Source organism: Pseudorca crassidens, chromosome 11 (assembly GCF_039906515.1).
Source record: "Pseudorca crassidens isolate mPseCra1 chromosome 11, mPseCra1.hap1, whole genome shotgun sequence".
NCBI lineage: Eukaryota > Metazoa > Chordata > Mammalia > Artiodactyla > Delphinidae > Pseudorca > Pseudorca crassidens.
In genome coordinates this window covers 68,334,303-68,361,925 of record NC_090306.1, presented here as the reverse complement: position 1 = coordinate 68,361,925, position 27,623 = coordinate 68,334,303, and the positions used below count along the sequence as shown (strand labels likewise).

The 27,623-nt window shown below is 35.3% G+C and overlaps 1 protein-coding gene across 1 annotated transcript in view; it reads right to left on the bottom strand.

The window, feature by feature from the left end:
* Positions 1–27,623, bottom strand: part of PTPRQ (protein tyrosine phosphatase receptor type Q) — a 239,279-nt gene that overhangs the window by 83,500 nt on the left and 128,156 nt on the right. Inside the window, exon 30 of the mRNA XM_067698707.1 lies at positions 7,206–7,529. Coding sequence (XP_067554808.1) covers positions 7,206–7,529 — 324 coding nt within the window. The remainder of the gene's footprint in view (positions 1–7,205; positions 7,530–27,623) is intronic.

The window sequence follows — 27,623 nt, the reverse complement described above, 5'->3', positions numbered from 1 at the left end:
TTCCCCATCACTTTGTCTCTCACTGAATTCTTTCTGCAATGCGACATCAAGAACCTGAGCTTCATTAAGTCCTGAGACCAGCTAGACCAACTCCTGCTCATTGTCAACACCGTTGGGGACATCTTCTGTGCCGTTTCTTTGCGACAACTTTTGGGGCACTAACAACTGGTTGGGAGACTACTTTGAAAGTGATAGCATCTAAAATCAAACTAAGGCCCCCACCCAGGTGGAAGATGGTAACTTCAGGCAGAGTATGATTCCTGAAGCAACACCCTGTTACCTCACTACCAACCAATCAGAAGAAAATCTGCACACAGTGGAAGATAGAAGACTCTGACACCCCTTCCCCAAATGATTGACTGCGATTAACTTCCCCTTATCCCTTTAAAAACTTTCATGGTCAAGCAGAATCTTGGGAGTGGTTCTTGGATATGAGTCTGCCTTCTCCCCAGGTTGCTGGCCTCCTGAATAAAGCAATCTTTCCTTTACAACCAACCAACCAATAAATAAATACATAAAATAAAATAAAGTAAAATAAAATAAACTGGTTTTGTGAAATAAAAGAAGCTGAACATGTCAAACATAAATGGAAACTGACCAGGAGAATTTTAATTTTGACAATAACCATGTAAATATTTGAAAGACAAGCTATAGTCAGAAAGAAAATCTGAAGAAAATTTGTATGAACATTTTTGCAATATGGAGAATTTTGACATTGAAATACTTTCCAATTAAAGTCAAATGTCTTCCCTGAGTCCAAATGCCATATTCATTTAGTCTTAGATATTGAATAGGCATGAAGATTAGAAACATACATAAGACATGATCACCTGTCATCTTTGCCTGTAAGGAGCTCAGAGTTCGACGAGAGAGAGATAAACAATTATGATGTAATACGTTCAGTATTTAGAAACAATTTTTGGAAGGTGGGAGTGGAAAGAGGAATTTATAGAAGGCTTTGCAAAGGAGATATTTGGTCTCCTTTGCAAAGAAGAGGCAGTTGGTCTCCAAAAGAGGACAGAAAGGACAGTAAGAAAGAACACACATACTTTGCTCTTTCTCTGGAGCACAAAGGAGAAAGAGCAAAGTACGTGTGGGGAATATGAACAAAAATCATAAGTAACCATACAGAGCATACTAAAAATATAATTTTTACACAGCAGGAAAATAGAAAACTATCAGATTTTAAGCAGAGGAATAATAGATAGGTGTATTCAAAAACTAGGTTCAGGTGGAGGGTAGAGAAAATGGGAACAGAAAGACCATTTAGATATCTTTTGTAATAATCTAGGAGACGGCTGAATTTAGGGAGCCTTAACAGAGAAACATAAACAAATTCAAGAAATATTTAGAAGGGAGAGTCAGTAGGAGTTAGGTATGTACTTGGGGGTGGGAAAGGCTAAAAAGAATTAAGAATGATTCCTAGATTGCTGGCTTGAACAATCAGACGAACAATGGTACAATACACTGAAACAGGGAACACACAGGTAGGAGGAGGCTTGCAGTGGGGCAGGAACAGTGGTAATACGGGGTTTGAGATGTCTGTGGAAACCTAAGTGGTCATACCAGTAACTTCAATCTACAGGTCTAGAAGAGAGAGAGATGTCGTCTTGAATTACACATTTGGGAGTCTTAGGCAACTAACTTAGAAGACTTTCAACAGCATATAATTAATTTTGCAGAAGTACAACCATCATGTCTAGAATAAATTATATTCAATTCCTTTACTGGCACCAGGATAGAGCCTAAGACCCACTGCCACAAAATGGGCTTCTTCATGTCATGAATTATATTTTCCTATTTATTTATGGCTAACATCTCTTCTTATCATTATATGATTGCTTCTTTATAGAAAGGAGAATATCTACCTCTGTTATGATAGCTTTCACCACATTATAAGTGCATTATACCATTTAGAATATATGAAGAAAAATAATTGAATATATAGTAACTCATCAACAATGTCTCATTTTTAAAAATGTTAAGGAGTGCTTTGCCCTCTATTTGGTTTTTCTTCTTTTTAAATCATAAAGTTGCATTCCTTGGAAGCTTCTTTGATGAGGCATGTTTTGCTGAATTTTTTTTAACCTAACAGATGTTTGGGTAGTTAAAATTCCTCATGAGTATGGTATCCCGTGGTTTTCACAACCTAAGTGTTACCCCAGGAATTTTCCTTTCTTGCTGTCTTCCAGTCCTGGTGGTCTATAGGAGATGCACATTATGAGAGTCCCATTTCACTCCATACTAAATTTCACACCCACACTCTTTTAAAGTTGTACATTCCCTCCGCATTATAAGTACCTATTGTGCACCACAGAGATATTTAACAGCTTCCATTGTGCATTCCTCCCCCACACACAACTCAAATTGCTTTTGAGTATAAGGATAATCAGAAAAATAAGAGATGAGTAAAATAAGCTATAAGACTTTAATGTTTCAAGTTAAATATTTCTGCCATTTGTAATTTCTGTGCTTATGTTTGTATCTCTGCACACTTAGCACGAAGTACAGAGTAATGGGTATTATACAGATGATTTAAGCAGAAAAACAATTTGGTTTCAATTATCTAGATCAGAGTATGTGGGAGAAAGAAATGTTAGCTTGAGCTGACCGAATGTTGTTTCTTTTATTCACTCCAGTGTACAGTGGCAGATCTAGATTCAGAAAGTAACCCAATGTAATTCTCAGCCTGCATTCCAACTCTGCTCCCTGCATCTTCAATTTGAGTGCTCTTCTTTATGAGCTCAGAGAGAGTTAATACAACATATTTTCTTATTCTACAAGTCATTTGAGAACATCTTATAGTATTTATTATTCCAACTGGTGGTCTTCTTATTTGAGCTATTCAAATGTTGAATAATCTGACCTCAAACTAGCTATCAATTGCTAGCTCCTTATCAAAGAAGCTCCAGGTTTTGATAAGAAGTTCTGGGAATAAGTGCTTGGGCACAACTTGATGCTATTAGAGTAACATGCACAAATCTGAAATAGTGATTTTATACTAAGTTATACTGTTGTTTAGTGTTTTCCATAATTCAGAGGAATCATTCATTTTCATTGTTTTATTTTCTTATAAAACAACATAACACTTTTTTGGAATCAATGACATAAAAAATCGTATTAAATTTCTTCATCCAGATTACTTTTTATGTTTGCAAAATGTCTGTCATGCTTTTCATCTTTGGTATGTAGAATCAACATCTAAGCATTACTTGCTTTCAATCTTAAAAACATTACTACTCTTCAAGATTTTTGTTGCTTGACTGTTCTTATTTCTCATATTCTTATACAATATGTTAGTAGTTCACTATATATATTGTCTTGCAATAATATATGTAGTGTCTTTCTGTCTTTCATATCAAATGCCACCTCAGAGTATCTCTCCTTGGCTTACTAAATAAAACTTTTTTACCATACACTTATGAAATTCAAATACATTTATCATTAGAAAAATGTCCCTTTCATTTCTAAGACTAAATGAAGAGTGAGCAACTCATTCTCATAACTTTCAAAATTAATTTATTATTACCACCCCCATATGAATACTCAGCTGAAAAGCTAATAAGTTTGAGAATGCCAAGAAAAATAGTAAGTCTGTTGTAACAAATTCTGAAATATATAAATCTTTTCACTTTTCTCTCTTAATCACAGTGGTAGAAAGGCAACTTTCCATGTATTCCCTTTTCTATCTTATTGATAAAGAACAGAGTAGAAAATTAGTCCTTAAGGATAAAGAACAATAAAAGGGAATAGGAGTAGCATAGAAAATCTACTTAACTACTGATAAATTTTTTTCACACCCAAGTACTCTCTGATGGAGAAGTCAAATTGTGGCAGTGAGGTACCAGACCGAGAGAGAAGAAAAGTACCAGATAAAAGTCAAACTGGTACTCCATATGAAGGCACTCTTTCGATTAGTCATCAAGTAAAGATCTGGGAGCTGGGGTGAAAAAGAAGCCAAGATTATCCTCTCCATTCCATCAAGAACTAACAAATCAACCAACTAACCACGAATGGCAAAGGAACACATCCTAATAAAACTAGAAAAATAATGCTATTTATTTTTTAAAAAGCTCACACCGATTGTGAAATATTTGAAATATTCTACCATTATTCTTTTAAACCAGAATAGGCAAAGTGGAGTAGTAGGGAATTGAAAATGACCAAATTCTAGTGAGTGGGTCATAGACCTTAAAGTGGGGTTTGAAGTGGAGGGACTCAGGGGGGAAGAAATGACATTCAAGCAGAAAGACTCTCAAATTTTCAGAATAAGAATGGGGGATTCGTTAAAAATCCAACTTCCCGGGCTTCCCTGGTGGCGCAGTGGTTGACAGTCTGCCTGCCGATGCAGGGGACACGGGTTCGTGCCCCGGTCCGGGAAGATCCCACATGCCGTGGAGCGGCTGGGCCAGTGAGGCATGGCCGCTGAGCTTGCACGTCCGGAGCCTGTGCTCCGCAACAGCAGAGGCCACAACAGTGAGAGGCCCGCGTACTGGAGAAAAAAAAAAAAAAAATTCCAACTTCCCAGTTTCATTTACCAGCTTTTGAATTGGTCAGGTTATATGTTGTTTTATGCTAATTGAACATCTTCCACCATCCTGTCTAGAGTACTTGAGGAAATGATACATTTAGAAATTCGAATTCCTGGCTCACTGTAGCAGGCTTCTGTCCAAGTGAGACGCTCCTAAGGAGTGGGACGGGAACCCTGAGTGGCAGCAGATGCACAGGCATATGGTCTATTTTAATCAAAGGTAACAAATTAGCTGCCCACAGGCCAGATGTGGGCTACTGACATGTTTGGTTTGAAAAACTAAATGTTCTTAAATTTAAAAAACTTGTTACAGCAAGAAATTAAGTATTTTCACATTAAAAAATCTAACTTTCCTATTTCTTTGAAAACATCCTAAGTCCTAATAGCATGACTTCTCTATAAGACAGTAATCAGACAGAGGTGAGTAGTGGTTGCCCCTGTAGACGGCACATTCTGTTAATCTGCCAAGGCTTCCACCACTCTCAGTCGCCTTACATCAGCCTGCTTCATTCATTATGGTACCTGACTGATGTCTTCAGGTAACTTCAAGTTGTCCCTGGTCACTTGTAATTTTGGTTATTCTTACTGGCTGAAGCAACTAAAATTCCGAACTTTACCTATGTTCTAATCTCTAAGCATCTGTTTCTTTCTGTTTTCTAGTCAATTAGATTATCATAGTTATTTCTTCTCAAAGTTAACAGGCTCAAAATAACCGTAATTACTGACTAAACGCAACCTGCATTTGATTTTTCCGTATTTTCCTTTTCTTCGTTATGGCACTATCATCCTCTCTATCCCCTGCACTGGAAAACAGTTCACTCTGCCTCCCCCATTTTAGCTTATTTAATCAAGTTTAACACGTTCAGGAAATATTTATGGAGTGCCTACTGTTGCCAGGCACCATTCCAGGCAATAAAGAAACAGCAATGGTCAAGACACCTTCTAAAAATAAGCAAATACATATAACTAAAAAATGATCAGGTAATTATAAATTTTCATTAAGATAAGATGATATTCTAGAAAAAAACTGTATGGCTCTTTTAGATTGGGTGGTCAGGGAAATTCATTCTTAGCAGGAATCATTCAAGTAGAAGTATACATTATAAAAAGCTGCTCATGCAAAGACAGACGTGGAAAAACATTCCAATCCAAACGAACAGGGCCAAGTTCTAGTACTTTCGTGTGTTCAAACAACACAAAAATTATCCAGTATGAGTGGAGGATAATGGTAAGTGGGAAAATGATTATGGATGAGGTTAGAGTGTTCAGTAAGAGCCAAGTCACATAGGGCTTTGTTAATCATGTTAAGAAATTTAAATCTTATTCCAAGAGCAATGGAAATTCACTGAAAGGCTTTTTAAACAAGGAAGTGACATCATCTGATTTACATTTCAAAAGATCAGCGTGAAAGCTAAGGAGGTCAGGTTAACGCAGTGGTAGCAGTAATGAAGGATAGGACTAATATGCTGGTAATGCAAATGGAGGGATGTGTTTAGATAGCATGGTTGAAATAAATCATTGGCGGAGTAGAAGAGGAAAAGAACACTGCCTAAATTTTCATTTTCTGCATTCAGACGATGAGACTTAGTGTTTAGACCACGTTAATTTTGAGAGGATATTAGATACACCTTCCCAATGATGTCAGTTAAATATACTGATTGGGTTCCAGGGAGCAATCAGAACTGGAAATAGATACTTGAGAATAATCACTATATAAGTAGACTTTAAAGCCATAGGACAGGATAAGGTCACTTAAGGTAACATCTCATAGGGGTTGTGTGTTGATAAAGAAAAGGGCCAATGAAAAAGAAAAAAAAAAAAAGAAAAGGGCCAAGTATATTATCTCTGAACACTCCAACACTTAGATTTAAAAAATGAGAGAGAGAGAGAGAGAGAGAGAATAAGCAAAAGAGACTGAGAAAGAGCTATCAGGGAGGTGAGAGAAAAACCAGAAGAGCAGATCTCACAGAAATCAAGAGTCCAAGAGCCACAAAGAAGAGAGGTTGGACGACTGTGTTGAAGGCTGAGTTGTCTGGATTCTGTCTCAAATGTTGAACTGCATTAACAAACATTCATTGAACATTTACTATATAAACATTATGCCAGGTACTCCGGGGAATAGTAAGAAGATACACATTTGGCAACCTAAAAAATAAAGCCTCTAGATCAAAGTTTATTTCACTGTTTATAAAGGTCTACAACAGCATCTATTTATCACTGAAACTCTATGTGTGTGTGTAAGCCTAAAGTCACTGAAAACGTGGTAAAGCCTGGCATAAAAGCAGCAGAGCTTCCAGATACGAGGGGGAAATGTAGGCATAGACGAAGGGTACTTGATGGCTATCAGTATAGCCTAATGACAGACCACTTAGAGGATCATAATGCTTTTTGTTACAATATAAGACTCTAGGACCTTGGTACCACTCTGGGAGTTTGAGAAAAGCCCTAATAATGACTGAAGTTGAATTTCCCATCGGGATTCAATTAAGAAAAAATAAATGCTATTATGGTTAACGATGTTTAAGCAATTAGGGCAACCAGTTAATTTTAAAATATAAAACTAAAGTTACAAGAGCAATCTTTACCTATATTTTGAATGATTTCTATGGAAAAACATTTAAAGAGCTTTTTCTTGAATGCAGAAGTATACATACATATACAGAACAATACTTACGACCAGGCAGGGTTTGTGTAGATATCCAATTTGACGCATCGCCATAGCCGGCATTGGTGCTGGCAGCCACTTGGAATCGATACCATCTAAATTTCTTTAAATCATATACTGTCTCTTCAGTTAGGTCAGCTTCGTAGAGGTATTGAACTTTTTGATATTCAACACATTCTTCAGATTCCCATTCTCTGCATTTTTGAGCCCGAAGTTGAGTGGTAATCTTATAATTTTGGAAGTAGCCAAAGATAGTGTCAGGTCTCATCCATGTCAATGTTGCACTAGTTGACTGAACATCAGAAAAAGCAATATTTGTGGGAGTGCTGGGAACTAAAAGTTGAAGGGAAAAAAAAGGGAAAACAATTGGAACTACCAAACATTGTGTGAACAGGAGGGAGAAATGGGATTTACAAACATTCCTTTACTATGCACGTAGTGGTGATCTCTTATTACAACTGCCCTTAGATTAATATCCCCACATTTAATAAGCAGAAACTTAAGGTGATACTTCACAGAGCAATGGTCCAAAGGGTTAGGGGACAAAACAATTGTGATGTTTTTATTCCTAATTTTGCTCCCAAATTCACTCACAAGTTACTTATAAAAACTTACTTTGGTTCCTTATATAAGCACTGGTACAAAGAAAAATTGCATGCTCATATAATCCTATGTACTTTCCGAGGAAGGGTCTGAGTTTTTAATATTCAGTTCCCAAGAAAGACGTTCTTATATTTAAATGACTAGATAGACACAAACACATCTTACATATAGTAGATGTTGATTATAAAATAATTTAAACAAGATTATTAAATGAATTAATAATGTATACAATTAATTTTTATTTTATCTTGCACATATTTAAAATTAGTATAACCCTTTCTAGAACATCATCAAGCACACTGACATTAATACACAGAATAAGGTATCTGTATATCACCTACAATCACATGGTCCTACTTGGAGGCATTTATTAGATTTCGTATTAACCACTGGTTTGCTATATTCATACCGTGTGTCAGGCTCTGAGGCTGGTGTTAGGAAATCAAGATACGTAGGCTTATGTCTTGTTTTCAAGAAACAGTCACTTATTAGACAAGTATAATAATATAAGTGTGTTATGCTTAGAAATATAAAAGAACAATGAATTAAGTGACATGGGCACTTTTTTCATGCCTGTCCTTGTATATGTGCAAGGACCTTTTCTCAGAAGGCTGAGATAGAAAGACTGATAACAATGACTTGTATGAAAATTACACAATTCATAAAAACTATATGTTAATATGTGCAGTAAAGATAAGAAAATTAATGAGTTAGAAAATTCATTCATAAAAGTCATTCATTCCTAAACATATCATATTAATTCAGATTTCAATAAATACCTAATGAGCATCTAATTTATGCCAAGTACTACTGTAGGTGCTGGGAATACAATAATACAATGAACAAAACAGACAAAAGTCCCTACCCTGGTGTAATTTACATTCCAGAGGTTTATATACAACACAAGTATAAATAAGTATTATATATAGTATTTTGGATGATGATTAGTGTTATGGAAAAAAATAAGAAAGGGAAAAAGGAGAAAGAGTTCAAGGATAATGAAATGAAGACAGCCCTTGGCCAAAAAAGCAGAAAGCGTGACTGATTAGGAGACATGAAGTTCCTGATGAAGGTGGGGAAACTAACCATGTGACTGTTTGGAGGAAGAACATTCCCAGCAGGGGGAAATGTGTGATTACAGGCCCTATGTTGGAATCATGCCTGGTATATCTGAAGAATAAAAAAGAGGCCAGCGTGGCTAGTAGGAGGTGAGGTCTGAGAAGAAACACCGAAGCCTTGATTATATACGACATTGTAGAACTTTAAGACTTTCACATGAGCAGAGGATTTACAGGCTCTGAAGTATGTTTTCACTCTAGCTACTGTGTTGAGACTAGACAAGGGAGAGAAGGATGAAAACAGGGAGAGTAATTAGTAGGCTATTTCAGTGTCAACACAAGAGATCAGGATGGCGTGAGGCAGGACTGCAGCAGCAGAAATGAAAGCAAGTATTCAGATTCTGAATATAATTTGCAGGAGAGCCGACAGGATTTGCTGCTGTGTGACATGTCAGGTATAACAGAGAGAAAGGAGTAGAAGAAAGCTTTAAGGTCTTCGGGTTAAGCAAACAGAAAGACGAAGTCACTTAACCAAGAAGGGGATGACTGTGAAAGAAGTAAGCTTTGGTAAGTAAGATTAAGAATTTATTTTGAGCATGTTAACTTTGAAATGCCTAGCAGATACCCAGAAGGAGATGTCAAATAACAGATGGATGCATGAGTCTGGAGTTCTGTAGGGAGATCTGGACTTGAGTTAAAAATTTGGATTTCCTCTTAATTTTTTTTTACTGAACTATCTACAGACCTATTGCTTGTAAATTTGCCTAAACCTGGAAAAGAAGAGAAAGTCTAATGCAATGGAAAACAAGTAGTAAATTACTTAAAGCCATATGATCAGATTCAATTACTCTGTTTTCAAATACTAATATTTATCATCAAATCTTACTGTATTTAATTGAACAGTGACCTTTAAAAAGGTAGCTCTACAAACAGAACACTTATAATATGACTTACAACACATTATCTTTAGTTATGCATAAGAGCAATGAGAGAAAAACTTATTTTAAGGAACAATTACCTTTATAGAGGAAGAAGTTTTAGAACTGACTAAAAAGTACAGTTTCCATAATTTATTGAAATCCCTCAGCCACTAAGTTTGAATTCAGACCTCTTGGAGATAAGGCACATTTTCAAAATATTCTAACACAAAGCAGAGAAATATGACTGATTTGGGGGTTCAGGAAAAGTGTTAAGAGAAAAGGTTGCATGTGAGAGGAGATTCCACTAAGTGTAAAGGTAGAGATTCAAGAAGAGGGGGGTAATGTGATCTAAGTCAAGTTTACAGCTTATAATTGACACTGGCAATGACAAAGAGAAATAGTCTGAGGACATACTATGGCACAGGATTACAGATAGCTTCTCAGGCAATGGAAAGCTGTCAAGGTGACAGAATCAGATGTTCAGTAGTACATTTTATCAAGTCTAGTCTGATAACTGCAAACAGGAAAAGGGACAAATTCATAGAACATTTGATTTGTTCAGCAAAGAAAAAAGAAAATGATAGCAATAGGAAAGAGGTGAATTTTTAGATCTATTTTGGTGGTAGAATCCATAGAACAGGCAAATGAATCAGAAGATCACAGAATCAGAATCTGAAGGAAACTTAGAGATGATCTTGGTCAACCTGTCTTGTTTATGGAGGCAGATGTCCCCCAAGAATTTTGGTACCTACACCTTCTTCCAGTTTTTCAACCAAACACTGATAGGTGTTGATGCAAAAAAAATTTTTTGCAGCTGTAATTAAGATCCAAATCAGTCAGGGAGAGATAATCCAGTGGGCCTGATTTTATAACGAGTCCTTTAAAAGCAGAGAGTTTTCTTTGGGTAGTTACAAAAGAGGAAGTTAAGTATTCTAAGCAAGAGATTAGATGCAATGTACAAACATTTCTCCACGGCTGGCTTTGAAGAAGGAAGGGACCACCAGGACATCTCTAGGAGCTGAGGACAGCCCTTGGCTAAAAGCCAACCAGGAATTGGCTCCTAGAACTGTAAGAAACTGAATTCTGCTGCAACCATGTGAGCTCGGACGAGGACCTGTACTCCACATGAGAACACAGCCCATGGATAACTTCACTTGACCTTGTGAGACTCTGAGTAGAGAATCCAGGCACAGCATACCCAGACTCTGACCTACAGAGCTGTGCTCTAATAAATGGGTGCTTTTTTTTTTTTTTTCGGTACGCGGGCCTCTCACTGCTGTGGCCTCTCCCACTGCGGAGCACAGGCTCCGGACGCGCAGGCTCAGCGGCCATGGCTCACGGGCCCAACCGCTCCGCGGCATGTGGGATCTTCCCGGACCGGGGCACGAACCCGTGTCCCCTGCATCAGCAGGCGGACTCTCAACCACTGCGCCACCAGGGAAGCCCAATGGGTGTTGTTTTAAGTCACTAAGTTTGTGATAATTCATGACACAGCAATAGAAAACTAATACAAATTCACTCTACCAAATGACCAATCTCTACTTATCTAGCCTGTTCTTAAATATACAGAGCAAAATCTTGAGGGGCTTTATTTTAAAATTGATTTCCAGATAGCTCTATTAGTTTGTACAGCCTTCATTATTTTGAACAGATATCTACCTTCCTATAAATCCTAATTCTACACTGAACACCCACCTCAAATAGTCCTAGTCCTATTTTCCTCTCCACTTTACTCCAACATTTATACCGAAGAACTAGAAAGGTTTTTATTCTGCATTCATATTAATAAAAAAGATTGAGCAATTACTCCAAAATATGTTTATTTATATATTATATACATATATGAATGCCAACCATAATTAGATTATTTCTCTGAAGGTCTAGATTAATTCTTGGAACACAACAGGCATTTAATAAATATTTTTGAAAGTAGGAACAAATGAATAAGAGGGTATAACAGGAGACTTGATTTAGATAGATGGTCAGGAAAGGTTTTCCTGATGAATTATAATTTAATCAGAGATCTGACAGATAAGATGTAACTTCCCAGGGGAAAAGCATCAGGGTGTTAAGACTCTGAGGAAGAGAACATGGCACATTGGAAACATGTAAAGAAGGCTGCTACAACCACAAGGAGATGAAGAGGAAGACAGAAGGTTGGAGATGCAGGCCAGAATCAGATAATGTTGAGCCTTGCAGTCTGGATTCAAGATTTTCAGTTTTATCCTAAGTGCAGTGGGAATACTTGATAAGTTTTATATTGACTTTTCATTTGCATTAAAACCATAGACAAGGGCTTCCCTGGTGGCACAGTGGTTAAGAATCCACTTGCCAACGCAGGGGACACAGGTTCAATCCCTGGTCCGGGAAGATCCCACATGCCGCAGAGCAACTAAGCCCGTGCGCACAACTACCAAGCCTGCGCTCTAGAGCCCGCGAGCCACAACTACTGAGCCCACGTACCACAATGCCTGAAGCCCACGCACCTAGAGCCCGTGCTCTGTGACAAGAAGCCACCACAGTGAGAAGCCTGCGCACCGCAACGAAGAGTAGCCCCCACTCGCCGCTAGAGAAAGCCCGTGCACGCAGCAATGAAGACCCAACGCAGCCAAAAATAAATAAAATAAATAAAACCATAGACTCTGCTCTTCCCCATGAGAGCAAGGGACTGTGGTCCAGACATTTCCCTTTCTTTCCAGTCCATCACTAACTACCCCTTTCATGTTTCAATTTCCTTTTCCTAGGGTTTACTAAGCAACTAAAGGTGGAAGGAAAAAAGGATGCATTAGCTATTCAATGAACTGGAGAAGGCAGAGGAGGCTACCCTTTCCCCATATTTCATCAGGCGGGATGACTAGATGCCCATGGCTCGCTAACCAACTTTTTTAATACCCTCCAGTGTTTAGATTTCAGGAAAGAAAACTAATGGCAAAGTTTGATGCACAGTAAAAAATTTTCAGCAGATTAATATTTGTCCACAGACTCCACTATTCTCCAAATAAGTGTTACAGAGAAGAAAAGGTCTAAATAGGACAGTACTTTAACTTGACAAAGAAACAAGATCCATACAAGAGTTATTTCTAACCTGGCTAAAGAAAGGGTAACAATAATTGCAACTGCTTTCCATGTGACAAGCTCAGGGATGGGCCTTGCACGGGACACCCAGAGTCTGGCACGTATGGGCACTCAGTAAGTGTTGATTATGTGAATAAATCATGGTTCATGAAATAGTCCTTTGGTTTCATGCAATACAAAATTTTGTCCACATTTTTCACTCAAGTGTATTTATAAAGATGAACAAGAAATAAATCTAATCTGAGGCCAAATATGTACAACTTGTAGACAATTTTTTTCAACAAGGCTACCTCAGACGCACACACAAATGACCAGCAGTATGTAGGCCTCATTTATATCCAGCATCTTCTCTTTTGATGAACCGTGTGTTGAACTAGACTATTTCAAGGCAACCGCCCTATTGAATTACAGATACAAAAAGGATTACACTCAGTTTAGCATGGAGAATCAGATTTCCATTCTTTAAGAATGACTAAAAACCTCAACCTTTTTCTATCCACAGATGGTACTCATTTGAACACATCATTCCATGCTTCCTGGAATAATCATGCAGCTTGTTTAGATTTTCTAAACATGACTGAACTGTGATGAAGCGATCAACATTCTCTGCCAAGGTATTCCGTAAATTACATTTTTATTCATAAATTATTCTTACCGGCGAAATACTTTCATCATGGTTGAATTGAAAGTCTGTAGATCTATCTATACAAGTAAAAATTTGTTACACTTTAAAGGCATGCCAGTTTTTAGTGATTATTTAGTATATTCCACTTAGAAAATGAAAATGTGTATAAAATGTAATTATTCTCCAAACTTCTGAATATCAATTATAAGAAGTTGCCAACCTCTTATGATAGGATGGTAGTTTGTACTGACTTCTCACTGACCTGGTTAAGTATACTAACATGGAAGACCAAGTTTCCTTAAATCTTTAGTCATGACTATATACATGTATCTTCAGGCAAAGATATACTCTCTTTTAAGCAAAACAGGTGTCTGAAAAATATATAAATACTTATAAAAGTTACAAAAGTATCAACACAATCTTTCCTAGTTTATTAAGAATATTTTTGTCTCTACTAATTTTAAACAAACTACAAAACACAAGGTACAAATATATGATCTGAACATACACAAACAAAAGTACAGTTTACTAACACTAACATAGTATGGATCAATATAAACACAGAAATGCCTGAAAAGTCGGGTGCAAAGAATATTTCCCAAACCAGATATACATTTTGCACTAACCTGAATTTAATCAATATCATTTACTAGACATTCAGATTGAGTGGTATTGGCAAGTTATAAGTCTTAGGGTATAAGCCCTTCTTCATACATATATAAAAGTAATTTAGCTAATAGAAACTATCACAAATAGGTGATGCCAGGAGGAAGGCTCAATGGAAGGAGAAGATCTGGGAGCTACAACTTAAAGGAACAACTGATGATTAGTACAGATGAGGAAGAAATAATGTTTTAAGTACATTAATATAGGGAGAGATCTATAAATGGCAACAAGATGTTTGTCATGGTCTGGAAAGTATACCAGACTGGAGAAAAGAAAGTCTAAGGAAGTCATAAGAAAAAAGTTGTGGGCGGTGTAATATCAAGTGTGGTGCTACTGAAGGGCACTGAACGTTGGAGAGATGAATTTAGATGACTACTGCAGAACACAGAGAACAACCGACAGATTCACCGGTAAAGTATAAACTTAAAGAAAATCCTGAGCCTCCATATGGCTAGTCATTAGGAAACAGTAAATGTGATAGAAACTGGTTAGATACTGTATATATGCAGTACAATGTAGACTACAGTGATAAAGAATAATTAGGAATAGAGCTAAAAGGCCAAAGAATATTGGCAAAAATGTGATGATTTATTGGGCAGAGAAAAAAATAGGAGTAAAGAAATGGAATCAACCCAGCAATTAGGTTAATAGATCAAATGTACATTGTACATGTCCTAGAAGTAGGCTATGATTTGGCTCTGACGTTACAGAAGATAATACAAAGGAAAAAATTAAGACTGTAAATCTCTGTGACCATAAATAAAGACAAATTAAATGAGCAAGAAACATGAAATAAACTCTGGTATTGAGATCAAAGGTAGATTTCTCCCCCAGAAAAGCACATAAACAATACCATGTAATTTAATAAACAGCGTCCTCAACAACATCCTTACATAGTAAATTCTAAGTATGTTTAACTTGGCTCCTTCTTATAATGTCTCTCAATATGGGTGGGCGGAATAATTATCAAACGCATTTTTGTAAAACTATTTCTTTATAAGTTCTAATGATTCAGTTCAGGTATACTTCTCTCTGTCGGTTTGGCTTAATTCAGAGATAGATTTTGGAGTAGCTGAAGCAAAACTTACCAAAATAGGCTACATAAACATGATTTTAGGTGACACTACAAAGCTGAGAATATGGAATGACACACTTATTAGTATGCCAAATTAAGTCATTTTAAAATATCCCATCTGCATGTCTTTCATGCTTGAGAAAGTATCTATAAACAGAACTAAAGTTTTCTAAAATAATTTTTAAGTGTCTGTCACAGTGCATGTATAGATGGACAATTGGGGACCCAAAATTCTATGGACCACAGCTATAACAATATTAGTTATTAATCCAAAAATTATTGAAACGTAACTTATTTATAAAAATATCTCAGTAAAATTTCTGGGGAAAATGTCACTTTTTCTTGGAGAACTCAACAAGGAAAATGATGATACATATTCTATTTGGAGACAAAGTGAGTTGATTTGTTTTATAGAGTCATTAATTTGACAGCTCTATATAGCAAGTCATCTCCTGAGAATACCTATCAAAAATGACAACTTTGTTTTGAAATAGTTCATCACAAGCAGTTCTTAGGGGAATAATTATATAGCAGAATTAGTCATCTATTAAGACCACTCCCATAACACCTGGAGACTAAATTGAACCATTGACATTGATGAAACAATGAGAAAGATATATGGGTTAGTGATAATGTGCTTGAGGATGGATATGAGTAAATAAAATGCTAGTTTCATATCTTGTTAGCATGAATAAATAGAGCTGTTTTGGGAGAAGCTTAGGTTAGAGTAAAAGGTAGGGAAAAACAACTTGGGATAAATATGTATATATAAGCTTTGAAACCATGAGAGTGAATTAACATATAAGGGGGTGGTATTTATAGTATCAGAAAAGCAGGCGATAAAAAAAAAAAACTGAGTCTCTGTCAAGTCAATAGTCAATCCAGGCTAAATTATCAATAAAATAGGAAAAAGAGATCATAAAAAACTCACATAAGCCAATAATGTTTGGCACACATTGGTACTTAAGAAATATTTGTTTAACAAATGAATGAATAAATGAACAAACTAATGGATGGATACATGGATGCATGGATGAATGCATGGATTTCAAGAAGAAAATATCACCAATGTTGACTGATGAACAAGTGTCACCAATGCTGATTATAATCAAATGCTGCTTAAAACCATTCTTTTCTAAAAACTGGCTGTACAGAAAACCTTGATAGAGTAAAGTATACAAAAGGAGTCCTGGATGTAAGTTTGGGGAAAGCTCTACAGGACAGAAGAATTTGGATTTTTCAAGGATTCCATAAGAGAAAGGGGGGGGGGGAGGGAGGGAGAGAGAATACAAGGAAAGAAGGAAAGATGTAAGCAGAAACAATCAATAGAGGAGAAAGGATCAAAGGATAGAGACTGGAGGCACTGTGAAATAATGTAGCCAGTAGAAAAATTCCAGATTGCCAAAATATTTTTAAGAACAAAAATACTGTTTAATTTAAAGTCATGTATATTATTGCAGTGTAAACCCTTCCTCTATGTACTCACAAAATGTTTGGTAAGGCTATTATACATAAAAGTGCACAGTGTGATTAGAACTGTCAAAATCGTGCAAAAAAATTTTGCTGCAGTAGTCAAAAATTTATGTAAAAATATTCCATTATCCAAACCTAATAAGTTTGAGGGATGTTCTGATGATGCCAGAATAGCTTGTGTCACACTAATCCTTCTGCAGATAACAGCTATAAACTCTGTGGCGGAGGGAGGGACAGCTTCTGGCTTGTGGTGTCAGGGAATGGGATGCAGGATTGCCAGAGTAGTTCAAAAAGGAAGAAGCCACAAAGGCGTTAGACCCAAATTACAGTTCTAAATTCCCTGAAGATCCTTGGCCAATCTCATAATTGTGGAAGTATGAAGGATATGCCAAGAAGCAAAGTGGAAGGCAACAGATGAAAAACTTACTAGAAATTTTAGTTGCTTCCCAATGCAGAGGAGATAAAATTCAGAATTTGAATCCCACCAAAGTAAGGAATTGGTAAACAGCAGGCCTCATTTTAAAATCCCAAAAGGGCCATACATTTACTTTGCTCTATGTCCCAGGATTAAGGAATTCTCTCTACAAATAAGGTTGAAACCAAAATCAAACATTCACAAAACTGTAATTCAGTAATTTAATGGCCTATTTGAATAAAAAGCCAACACCCTTCAAAAGAAGATACCAAAATCCAGAGTTTCTGCACAATGTCACAAACAATATCCAATTTAAGTTTAAAAATTTCTAGGCAGGGCTTCCCTGGTGGCGCAGTGGTTGAAATCTGCCTGCTAATGCAGGGAACATGGGTTTGAGCCCTGGTCTGGGAGGATCCCACATTCCGTGGAGCAACTAGGCCCGTGAGCCACAACTACTGAGACTGCGCGTCTGGAGCTTGTGCTCCACAACAAGAGAGGCCACCATAGTGAGAGGCCCGCGCACCGCGATGAAGAGTGGCCTCCGCTTGCCACAACTAGAGAAAGCCCTCACACAGAAACAAAGACGCAACACAGCAAAAATAAATAATTAATAAACTCCACCCCCAACATCTAAAAAAAAAAAAAATTTCTAGGCAGGCAGGAAAATTACTATTGACAGGAAAATGTGACTTGTAGTCAGGAGGAAAAAGTGTTCAATAGAAAGAGATCACAGGATAATGCAGGTGTACGAATTAGTAGAAAATTAATTTAAAGAAGCCATTATAAATATTTTATTTGACTTAATGGAAAACAAAGCAAATGGGGAATTTCATCAGAGAAATGGAAGTAAGGAAACAGAAATAAAGGGAAATTCTAGAATTTAAAAGTATAATACCTGACATGATATTGGATTTGTTAAATACCAGATTAAAGATGGCAGAATACAGTCAATGAACATCATGTCACATCAATAGAACTCCAATCTACAGAATAAAGGAAGAAATGTGAAAAAATTTAATAAAGCCTCAGTCACTTAGGAGGTATGGAATTAGAGTCCCAGAAGAAAAGAAGATGGCAGAAAAATAATTTAAAAAATAATGGCCCAAAATTTCTCAAATTTTAGAAAAATATTAATTTACCAATACAAAAAACTAAATGAACCCACAGCAAAATAAATGCAACAAAAACCACACTAGCCATATTATTGTAAAACTGCTTAAAAGTAAAGATAAAAAAAAAAACTTGAAAAGTGTCCCCCAAATCACATTTCATACACAAGAGCTAATGATAAAAATGGTGGTTGACATCTCATCAGAAATAATGAGTACTAGAAGACAAAGGAATTACATCTTTAAAGAGACAAATATTGGGTGGGAGAACTATCAACCCAGAATCTTATATCCACAGAAAAAGACCCTCAAAAGTGAAAACAAAATAAATCTATTTCCAAATAAATAAAATCTGAGAGAATTTGATGCTAGCATACCTGCACTAGGAGAAATTCTAAAGTGAGTTCTTTAGTTGAAAGGGAAATATTAGCTGTAATTACCTGTAACTCATAACTACTGGAATAGAAGAACACCAATAATGATAATTATATGGGAAATACATGGTCTTTTCTTAATTTATGTAAATGTCTACTGGCTCTGTAAGTAAAAATAATACCATAAATTGTGGGATTTACAATGTAAATATATGTAAATCATTTAAAATATATAGATGTCAAATGTATGACAAAGTATATGGAATTGTACTTTTGCAAAGTTCATATATTTTATATGAAGTTGTAGAATATTAATTTAAATACAATAAACTAAGGAATTATATTGTAATCCCTTGATCAACCACTAAAAATAATGACAAGGAAGTATAGATAAAAATCCTATAAAGAAATTAAAACAGAAAGCTAAAACCATCCAATTAACCCAAAGGAAGGCAATAAAGAAAGAACAGAGGAACTAAAAAAGAGCTAGAAAACAAATAGCAAATAGAACTAAACTCAACTAAATAATGACTTTAAACATAAATAGATTAAATGCTCCATTTAGAAAACAGAGATTGTCAAGTAAGATAAAAATAAAAGACCCAATTATATGCTGCCCACAAGAGACATAATTTGTCCACCAGACACACAAATTAAATATGATACAAATAATTCAAAAGTAAAGATAGAAAAAAACATACAAAGCAAACAGTAAACTAAAGAGCATGTGCCTATATTAATACCAGACTAAAGAATCTTTAAGACAAGGAGTGATCTAAAGATAAAAGAGACAGTTTATAATGATTAATGGATCAGTTAGGAAGTTATAACAATTATAATATGTGTGTGTTTAATAAAAAACTTTGAAGTACATGAACCAAATACTGACAGACTTGAAGAAATAGACAAATCCACAATATATTTGGATATTTTAATATTTCCTTATCAATAATATATCGAATAATTTTTGTTGAAAAGTGGTAAGAATACAGATTTGCAAAACATTATCACACTGAATTAATACATAGAACATTATGGACAACAACTGAAGAATAGACATTATTTCAAGTGTGCATGGAAGAATATTCAACAAGATAAATTATATGCTGAGCCACAGAAACTGCCCCAACTAATTTTTAAAAATTAAGTGTTACAGACATATTCTCTAACAATAATGGCAATAAATGAAAAATTGATGACATGTGGCTATCTAGATAAGTCTCAAATATTAGAAATTAAATATATTTTTAAATAACCATGGCTCAAAGGAGAAATTTCAAAGGAAATTAGAGAATATTTTTATCAAAAGAAGTCAAAATTTGTGATATATAATTATTAGGAGATTTATAGCTGTAAATGATTATATTTGAAAAGAAGAAAGGCTTAAAATCATTATGTAAAGTAAGATTAACTAGCTACAAGAAGATAAATACTGCAAGATCTCACTTATGGATGGACTCTAAAAAAGTCAAACTCATGGAAACAGAATAGAACAGTGATTGCCAGGGGCCAGGGGAGTGGAGGGGAGATAGTGGGATGTTTGTCAAAGGGTACAACTTTCAGTTATATGAATAAGTTATATGAAAAAGCTAATGTACAGCATGGTGACTATAGTTAATAATGATGTATCAATATTACATACTTGAAATGTGTTAAGAGAGTAGATCTTAAGTGTTCTCACCACACACACACACACAAAAGGTAAATATGTGAGGTGATGGACAGGTTAGTTAGCTTGATTGGGGGAATCATTTCACAATGTATACATATATCAAAGCACTGCACTGTATACCTTAAATATATGCAATGTTTATTCGTGAATCATACCTCAATAAAGCTGGGGAAAAAAGACAGAAAGAAAATTATGATAAAAATACAGAAAAAAAGAGCATATTAAAAGCAGAATATTTAGAGGGAAGAAAATAATAAAGATCAGGACTCAGTGAAATAGAAAATAGATAAATAAAAGAGAATATTAACAAATTCAAAAATTAGTTCTTCAGAAAAATTAATAAAATTTGTAAACACTTGTCAAGCCATATATAAAAGTATAGTGCATCTGATCAAGTGTGGTCTATCCCAGGAAGGTAAATTTCACTTAATATTAAAAAAGCTAATCATATAATTTACCACAGTAACAGAATAAAAGAGAAAAAAGCATTCGATCATGGGCATCTACAGATATCCTACAGCACACATCATACAAAATAGTGAAGGATGGATGCTTCCCCTTTTGATTGGGAACAATGCAAGGATGTCTGCTTTTACTACTTCTATTTAATATAGTACCAGAGAGTCTGGCCAGTGCAATATGGTAAGGGAAAAAAGTCACAGGGCTTAGAAAGAAAGAGATAAAAATTACCCTAATTGTAGATGAAGTGACATTTTTAAATGTAGAAAATTCTAAAGCAATATATAACAAAACCCTTCTTGGACTAATAAGCAAATTTAGCAGTTGTAGGACACAATACCAATAAACAAAATCAACTGTATTTCTAGATTCTACATCAAACAACTGGTGACTAAAATTAAAACGTTAAATAGGAATAATTTTAACAAAAGACATGTAAAATTCATTTGCTGAAAACTACAAAGCACTGCCGAAAGAAATTAGAGTCTAAAAATAGAGACATATACCATGTTCATGGACCAGATAACTCAATATTAAGATGGCATTTCTCCCTAAATGCATGAATAGATTAAATGCAATCCCAATGAAAATGCCACAGGGTTTTTTTTGGTAAAAATCAACAAGGTGATTCTAATAATAAAATGTATATGGAAATACAAAGAACTAAAATAGCTAAAACCTTGAAAAAGAACACATTTGTAGAACCTACACTACCTGATTTCAAGATTTGTTATAAAACTGTAGTAATCAACACAGTGTGGTATTCATAAAGGTATACAAATCAATGGAAGAGAATATATTCCAGAAAGAGATTCAAGTGCATAGAGTCAACTGATTTTTGACAAAGCTACCAAGGTAATTCAGTAGGGAAAAGGAAAGTCTTTTAAAAAGTTTTGGAAAAATTGAATGAATATATTGAAAAGGAACTTTAAATCATATCTCATACTATACACATACACAAAATTTGAGATGAATTATGGATATAAATATAAAAGCTAAAACTGTAAAATTTCTAGTATAAAAGACAGGATAATATCTTCATGATCTTGAAGTAGACAATATTTCTTAGGACACAAAATGTACTAATGTGAAATTAAAAATTGCTACTTTGGATTTCATCAAAATTAAAATAATCTGCTCATCCAAAGGTACCATTAAGGAAATAGAAAATCAAGCCATTGACTAAGAGACAATATTTGTTATATATACATCTAATAAAGGACTTGTATTCAAAATATATAAACAGTTCCTATAACTCAACACCAAAAAGAAAAGCAACTCAATACAAAATGGGCTAAAGACTTGAATGAAAACCTGTCAAAAATGACAGAACAATCCTCACGTTGCATGTTCTAATATGCTTGAATTTCTGTTTTTATGGTTTAATTAAATAACACCTGTCTGCCCAAAACAGGGGTTAAACTTTGTTACCTTTATACATTAACTATGAGTTCTTGTATAAAGTACTTCACTGCTAGCTCTCCTGTCCACAAAATTGCTACCAACAAAGACCTACTGTATAGCACAGGAAACTCTACTCAATATTCTGTACAACCTAATTGGGAAAATAATTTTAAAAAGAATAGATACACAACATTGTTAATTGTACACCAATATAAAATAAAAAGTTTAAAACAAATAAATAAAAAATGATTTGGTTTCACACACACACACAGATGTACATCATAATCAGAGACCAATAATATCATTTCTTTTGAAACCTATCATTGATTGGTCACTGTGCATCTGTTATTTAGTTCATGCACAAGCAGCAAAGTGTGTAGTTATATGGCCTCCTTATCTCCCATGTGCATATGTCACGTGCCCATATGCATGTTCAAAGCTAATCCAAACTTTGCCAAGTCATAGAAAAGATGCTCTCTCTATATCATAAGCTAAACAGTGAGAAAAAGCAAGTAACCACTCTTGATGTTTTTAATAAAGTGAAAGCTTTCATTCTCAGTTATTTCTAATGTTTTAAATTACAGTGTACTAAATATTGTTTTTGTTGTTTTTTTCATTTCCTATATATTTATAACTGACAGTAAGAGAGTTTTTAATGTAGTGACAAAAAACTTTGAAGGTTATGGAACAATCATCATTTTCCCTATTGATTATTAAGGTTGCTTTGCACACATTTTACAGACAGCTTTACAGTCATTTTTATGGTCCCACACTATCAGGTAAAGCAAAGACTGTCTTTATATGAATTATCAATAACCATGTTAAAGGATTTAACATCATTAGTCATCACTGAAATGAAAATTAAACTTACAATAAGATAGAAGTTCTTTTATACCAGCTAGACTGTCTAAAATTAAAAAAGACTGATAATACCAAATTCTGCTGATACCGAGAAGTAATTAGAACTCTCACATATGCTGTTGGGTGAGTATTTAAAATAGAACAACCACTTGAAAATCATCTGTTTCTTGAATAGTTAAACATCCATCTGGACTATGACCCAGCAAGTCCACAAAAAAGTTTTATACAAAAATATCTATAACAGTTTTATTCATAACACTTAGTATGGAACAATCCATATGTCCATCAAAAGAAAACAGGGCTTCCCTGGTGGTGCAGTGGTTGAGAGTCCGCCTGCCCACGCAGGGGACATGGGTTTGTGCCCTGGTCTGGAAGGATCCCACATGCCGCGGAGCAACTAGGCCCGTGAGCCACAACTACTGAGCCTGCGCGTCTGGAGCCTGTGCTCTGCAACAAGAGAGGCCGCGATAGTGAGAGGCCCGCGCACTGCGATGAAGAGTGGCCCCCGCTTGCCACAACTAGAGAAAGCCCTCGCACAGAAACGAAGATCCAACACAGCAAAAACAAATAAATAATTAATAAACTCCTACCCCCAACATCTTTAAAAAAAAAAAAAAGGGATATTAAAATGGTGGAAAATGACTCAATAATAAAAAGAACAAATTACTGAAACCCTCAACAACATGAGCTTCACAATTATGTTGAAAGAAATAGACCAGACATAAAAGAGTAAATATAGCTCAAGAACAACTGAAACTAATCTATGTTGATTGAAATCAGGATCGTGGTTGCCGTTGGGAGTGGGTGTCCAAGGGAACTTTCTGTGGAAGATGGAAATATTCTATATGTTGCTGAGTGGTGGTTACATGGCTGTATACATGTGTGGAAACTCATTTAATTGTATAATTAAGTTCTGTGCATCTCACTGTATATAAAATAATTTCCCATAATTAGAAAATGTTAAAAAAATGAAAAGAAAAAGGCTTTCCCATTAAATCGTACCAACAATATTCAAAATGTTATACATTCATATAGAAAATTAAAATCCTAGATACTAATACTTTCTAGCTAATATTTTATAAATCTAGACATTATGGAAAAAATCATGAGCTTTATCGTATTTCTCATGTATCCATACTAGAAAAGAAGCCTTATAGATTAGTCCAAGTACGTCAACAACTACTTTCAATTCTCTTTTGGTAACTGTTCAATCTTCAGACAAATTTTCTAATAGTACTTGTAAGAAGAGCATCCAGCTTCTACGGAGTATGTCTCACACAGTTAATAACTTCTCTGTAATAACATCCTAAATACAAAGTTAGTTTTAAATTTCAGGCTAAACTTTAAAAATGTCAGACTGTCATACATAGAAAATATTAATGTAGTTACATTTTAAAAATTACTAACAACCTTCGCTTTTAAAAAAATCCTATCTAAAGTAGGCTAATTTAATTAGTAATAAATGTCAGAAAATTGGGCTACTGTTTTTTAACATATCCTTTAACTGGTATGGATTTCATTATTGTGATCCATATGGAATTACATTTATCTTTCTAACACTGCAAATTGCCTTTAAAGTAGTAATTCTTCGTAATAAGGTATCCAGGCACCGAACTAATGGGTGAATCAAGGATGCAGTGAATAGGAGGTGGTGAATATTCAAATTACCATAACATTAATATACTAAGAAACGTTATTTTATTTGAATTCTAAAAGTGGCTGCTATTTATGCATGTCTTATATTTATAGAATAGCTTCCTCCAAAAGTTGTTTTCTTATATACCATGAAACTTGTAATATTTTGAGATTAATGATAATTTGCACAACCTACTATTTGTTTAAAACCTTTTCTTTGTATTCATATTGCATTTTTAAATTGTCTAAATTAACGTAATATTGTTAATGAAATATTGCTATCATTAAAACTCATTTATTCTACATTTCAGAGTTTTTCCACCATTAGTAAATGTTTTTCCCTGAAGCTTATAATCTCATAGAAACAAGGAGCACATTCTTGAAGCTTTCAAGTCGTATGGCTACCAGAAAGAAAGAAAGAAGAGGGGCTTTTGCATGCACACACACGTGCATAATTTACTTAAAAAGGGAAGTAAAAGAGAATAAGAAAAAAATGAGGTGAAATGGAGGAGGAGGTTGATATGTAAAGGCTGTTATGAAAAGTATCAACTACAGCTGCATAGGACAGGAATGGAAAATAGGGTAATAAGATATGCCCCAGTTCCTAAATAAGTTAATAAAAATGTTGCTTGAAGAACAGCTGGCCTTAGCTGGAGCTGGGATGAAGAAAAGAGTGGTTGCCTGGACTCCACTTAATGAAAGGTATTAGAGCATCAGTGGGGTCAAGGAGAATTATGCAGAGTAACTCAGGTTCATTATTTTACAAAAGGAATTGCATTTAAAAGGACTTTTAAATTTATAATTTATAATTTGATACCTAAGACAGAAATTCATAATAGCAAAGATTACACTTTTGGAACTGATCCAGGATAAAAAATGTGATATGTGACTAGAAAGTATAAAATTTCCCAGAATGGCTTCAGTATTTTACAGATCTTACTATATTAACTCATAGTATTTTTAGTATTATAGGTTAAGCACATATTTGATAACAGAAATTTAGTTTTCCTAAATTTTAAAACCATATTTGGACAAAAGTATGTATATACTCAGAACATATATATCCCTGTATAAATTAAATTCATATGATGAACCTGAATTTCCCCACTCCATAATGACTCTATTTAGATACTGTGAAAAAATGTGAAAAACATTTTAATTCCAGTAAACACAAATGATCGGTTGAATTTCTAATGTAAGGGAAGTATCATGATACGGTAGAAAGAGTTCTGGATTAGTAAGAGTTCTGCTAATAATTAGTTAAAGCACACTCTCAGCAGACACTAAACCTCTGTGCTTCATTTTCCATGCTTGCAAAATGAAATGGCTGAATGGGGTTATCTTCGAAATCCAATAAAGATCTAAAATTATATAATTCTAAATTTTAAAAGCACATGAATATAATTTTGTTTCATCATAGTCTTACCAGTAGTCTCTGGCAGAGTACTTCATATGTATTAAATAACTTAATCTTGAATATATGGATTTAAAAGGGTACCACACGTGATATTAAGCATATCCCCACAAATGAACTTCAGGCTTTGAAGATGGAGTAGATATATTTTCCCAGTTCCCTCCACGGAGTACAACTAAAACCTTGGACATTAAATATGAAACAAACATAAGAAGACTCTGAAAGGTGGTGAGAAGGCAAAGCAACTAGGGAACTCACGACCCAGGGAACAACACAGTGGTGAGCTCCTGGCTTTTCTTTTTGCCTTGTATATCCCCAAGGCCAGCAATCTCCAAATGCCAACCAGCTCAGACTAAAAAAGCCTCAGAAAAAGCCTCCTCCCTCTAACAGAAAAAAAAAACAGTGCAGCCTGGCAAGACAGAAAACTTTTAGACAATAACAACTCTACCCAAAAACTACAGAAAAAAGCTGTGGTCCCACTCCCTCCCATGACGACAAAGGTCAAATGAAGAACCTAGTCTGCCTTTACTAGGTGGTAGTGAGGTTCCTCAACCATCCTTGATAGAGTGAGGTAAAATAGGGAGCCAGAACTTTCACCCCTTCCGGAGGTAGTAAGTCCCCTCCACCGTGTCAGTGGAGAATATGTAGGAAGAATAGGAGGCACTCCTATCCTTCTTAGTGGAAGCCTGGTGGGCAACCCTGTTTCTCATGCTCACCCAACATCCTCCCCTTGGGTGTCAGCAGAGGCCAAGTGGGGAATTTGGATTTCTACATACATCTGGCGGTAATGGAGAGGTGCCCTCCTTTTCTCTACCAGAGTGCTATCAAAGGAAACCATCACAAATTTAGTATCCTTAATAGTTATAGGACTAGTCAAATCATGTATTTCATATTAACTGAGCTGTGGTCATTGTGATTTTAAAGAGTAAGTTCATATATTAATGCATATATGTGGAATCTAGAAAAATGGTACAGATGAACCTATTTGCAGGGCAGGCATAGAGATGCAGACGAAGAGAACGGATATGTGGACACAGGGGGGCAAGAGGAGGGTGGGACGAATCAGGAGATTGGGGCTGACATATATACACTACCATGTGTAAAATAGATAGCTAGTGGGAAACTGCTGTATAGCATAGGGAGCTCAGCTTGGTGCTCTGTGATGACCTAGAGGGGTGGGATGGGAGGGGGGTGGGAGGGAGATCCAAGAGGGAGGGGATATATGTATACATAAAGCTGATTCACTTCATTGTACAGCAGAAACTAATACAACATTGTAAAGCAACTATACTCCAGTAAAAAAGAGAGTAAGTTCATTTCATCTAAGGTGTAAAATTCTTGATATTATTCCCTTATTATCCTTTTGATGTCTGCAGTGATTTCATTTCTAAATATTGGTAATTTGTGACTTCTTTTTTTCTTTGTCGGGCTCGCTAGACATTTGTCAATTTCATCTTTTTGAAGAACCAGTTTTGTTTAACTGATTTTTCCTACTGTTTTTCTGTTTTCAATTTCACTGATTTCTGTTCTTATTTTTATTATTCACTTCCTTCACTATATCTTCCTTTTCTTTTTCTAGCCTCTAGTGG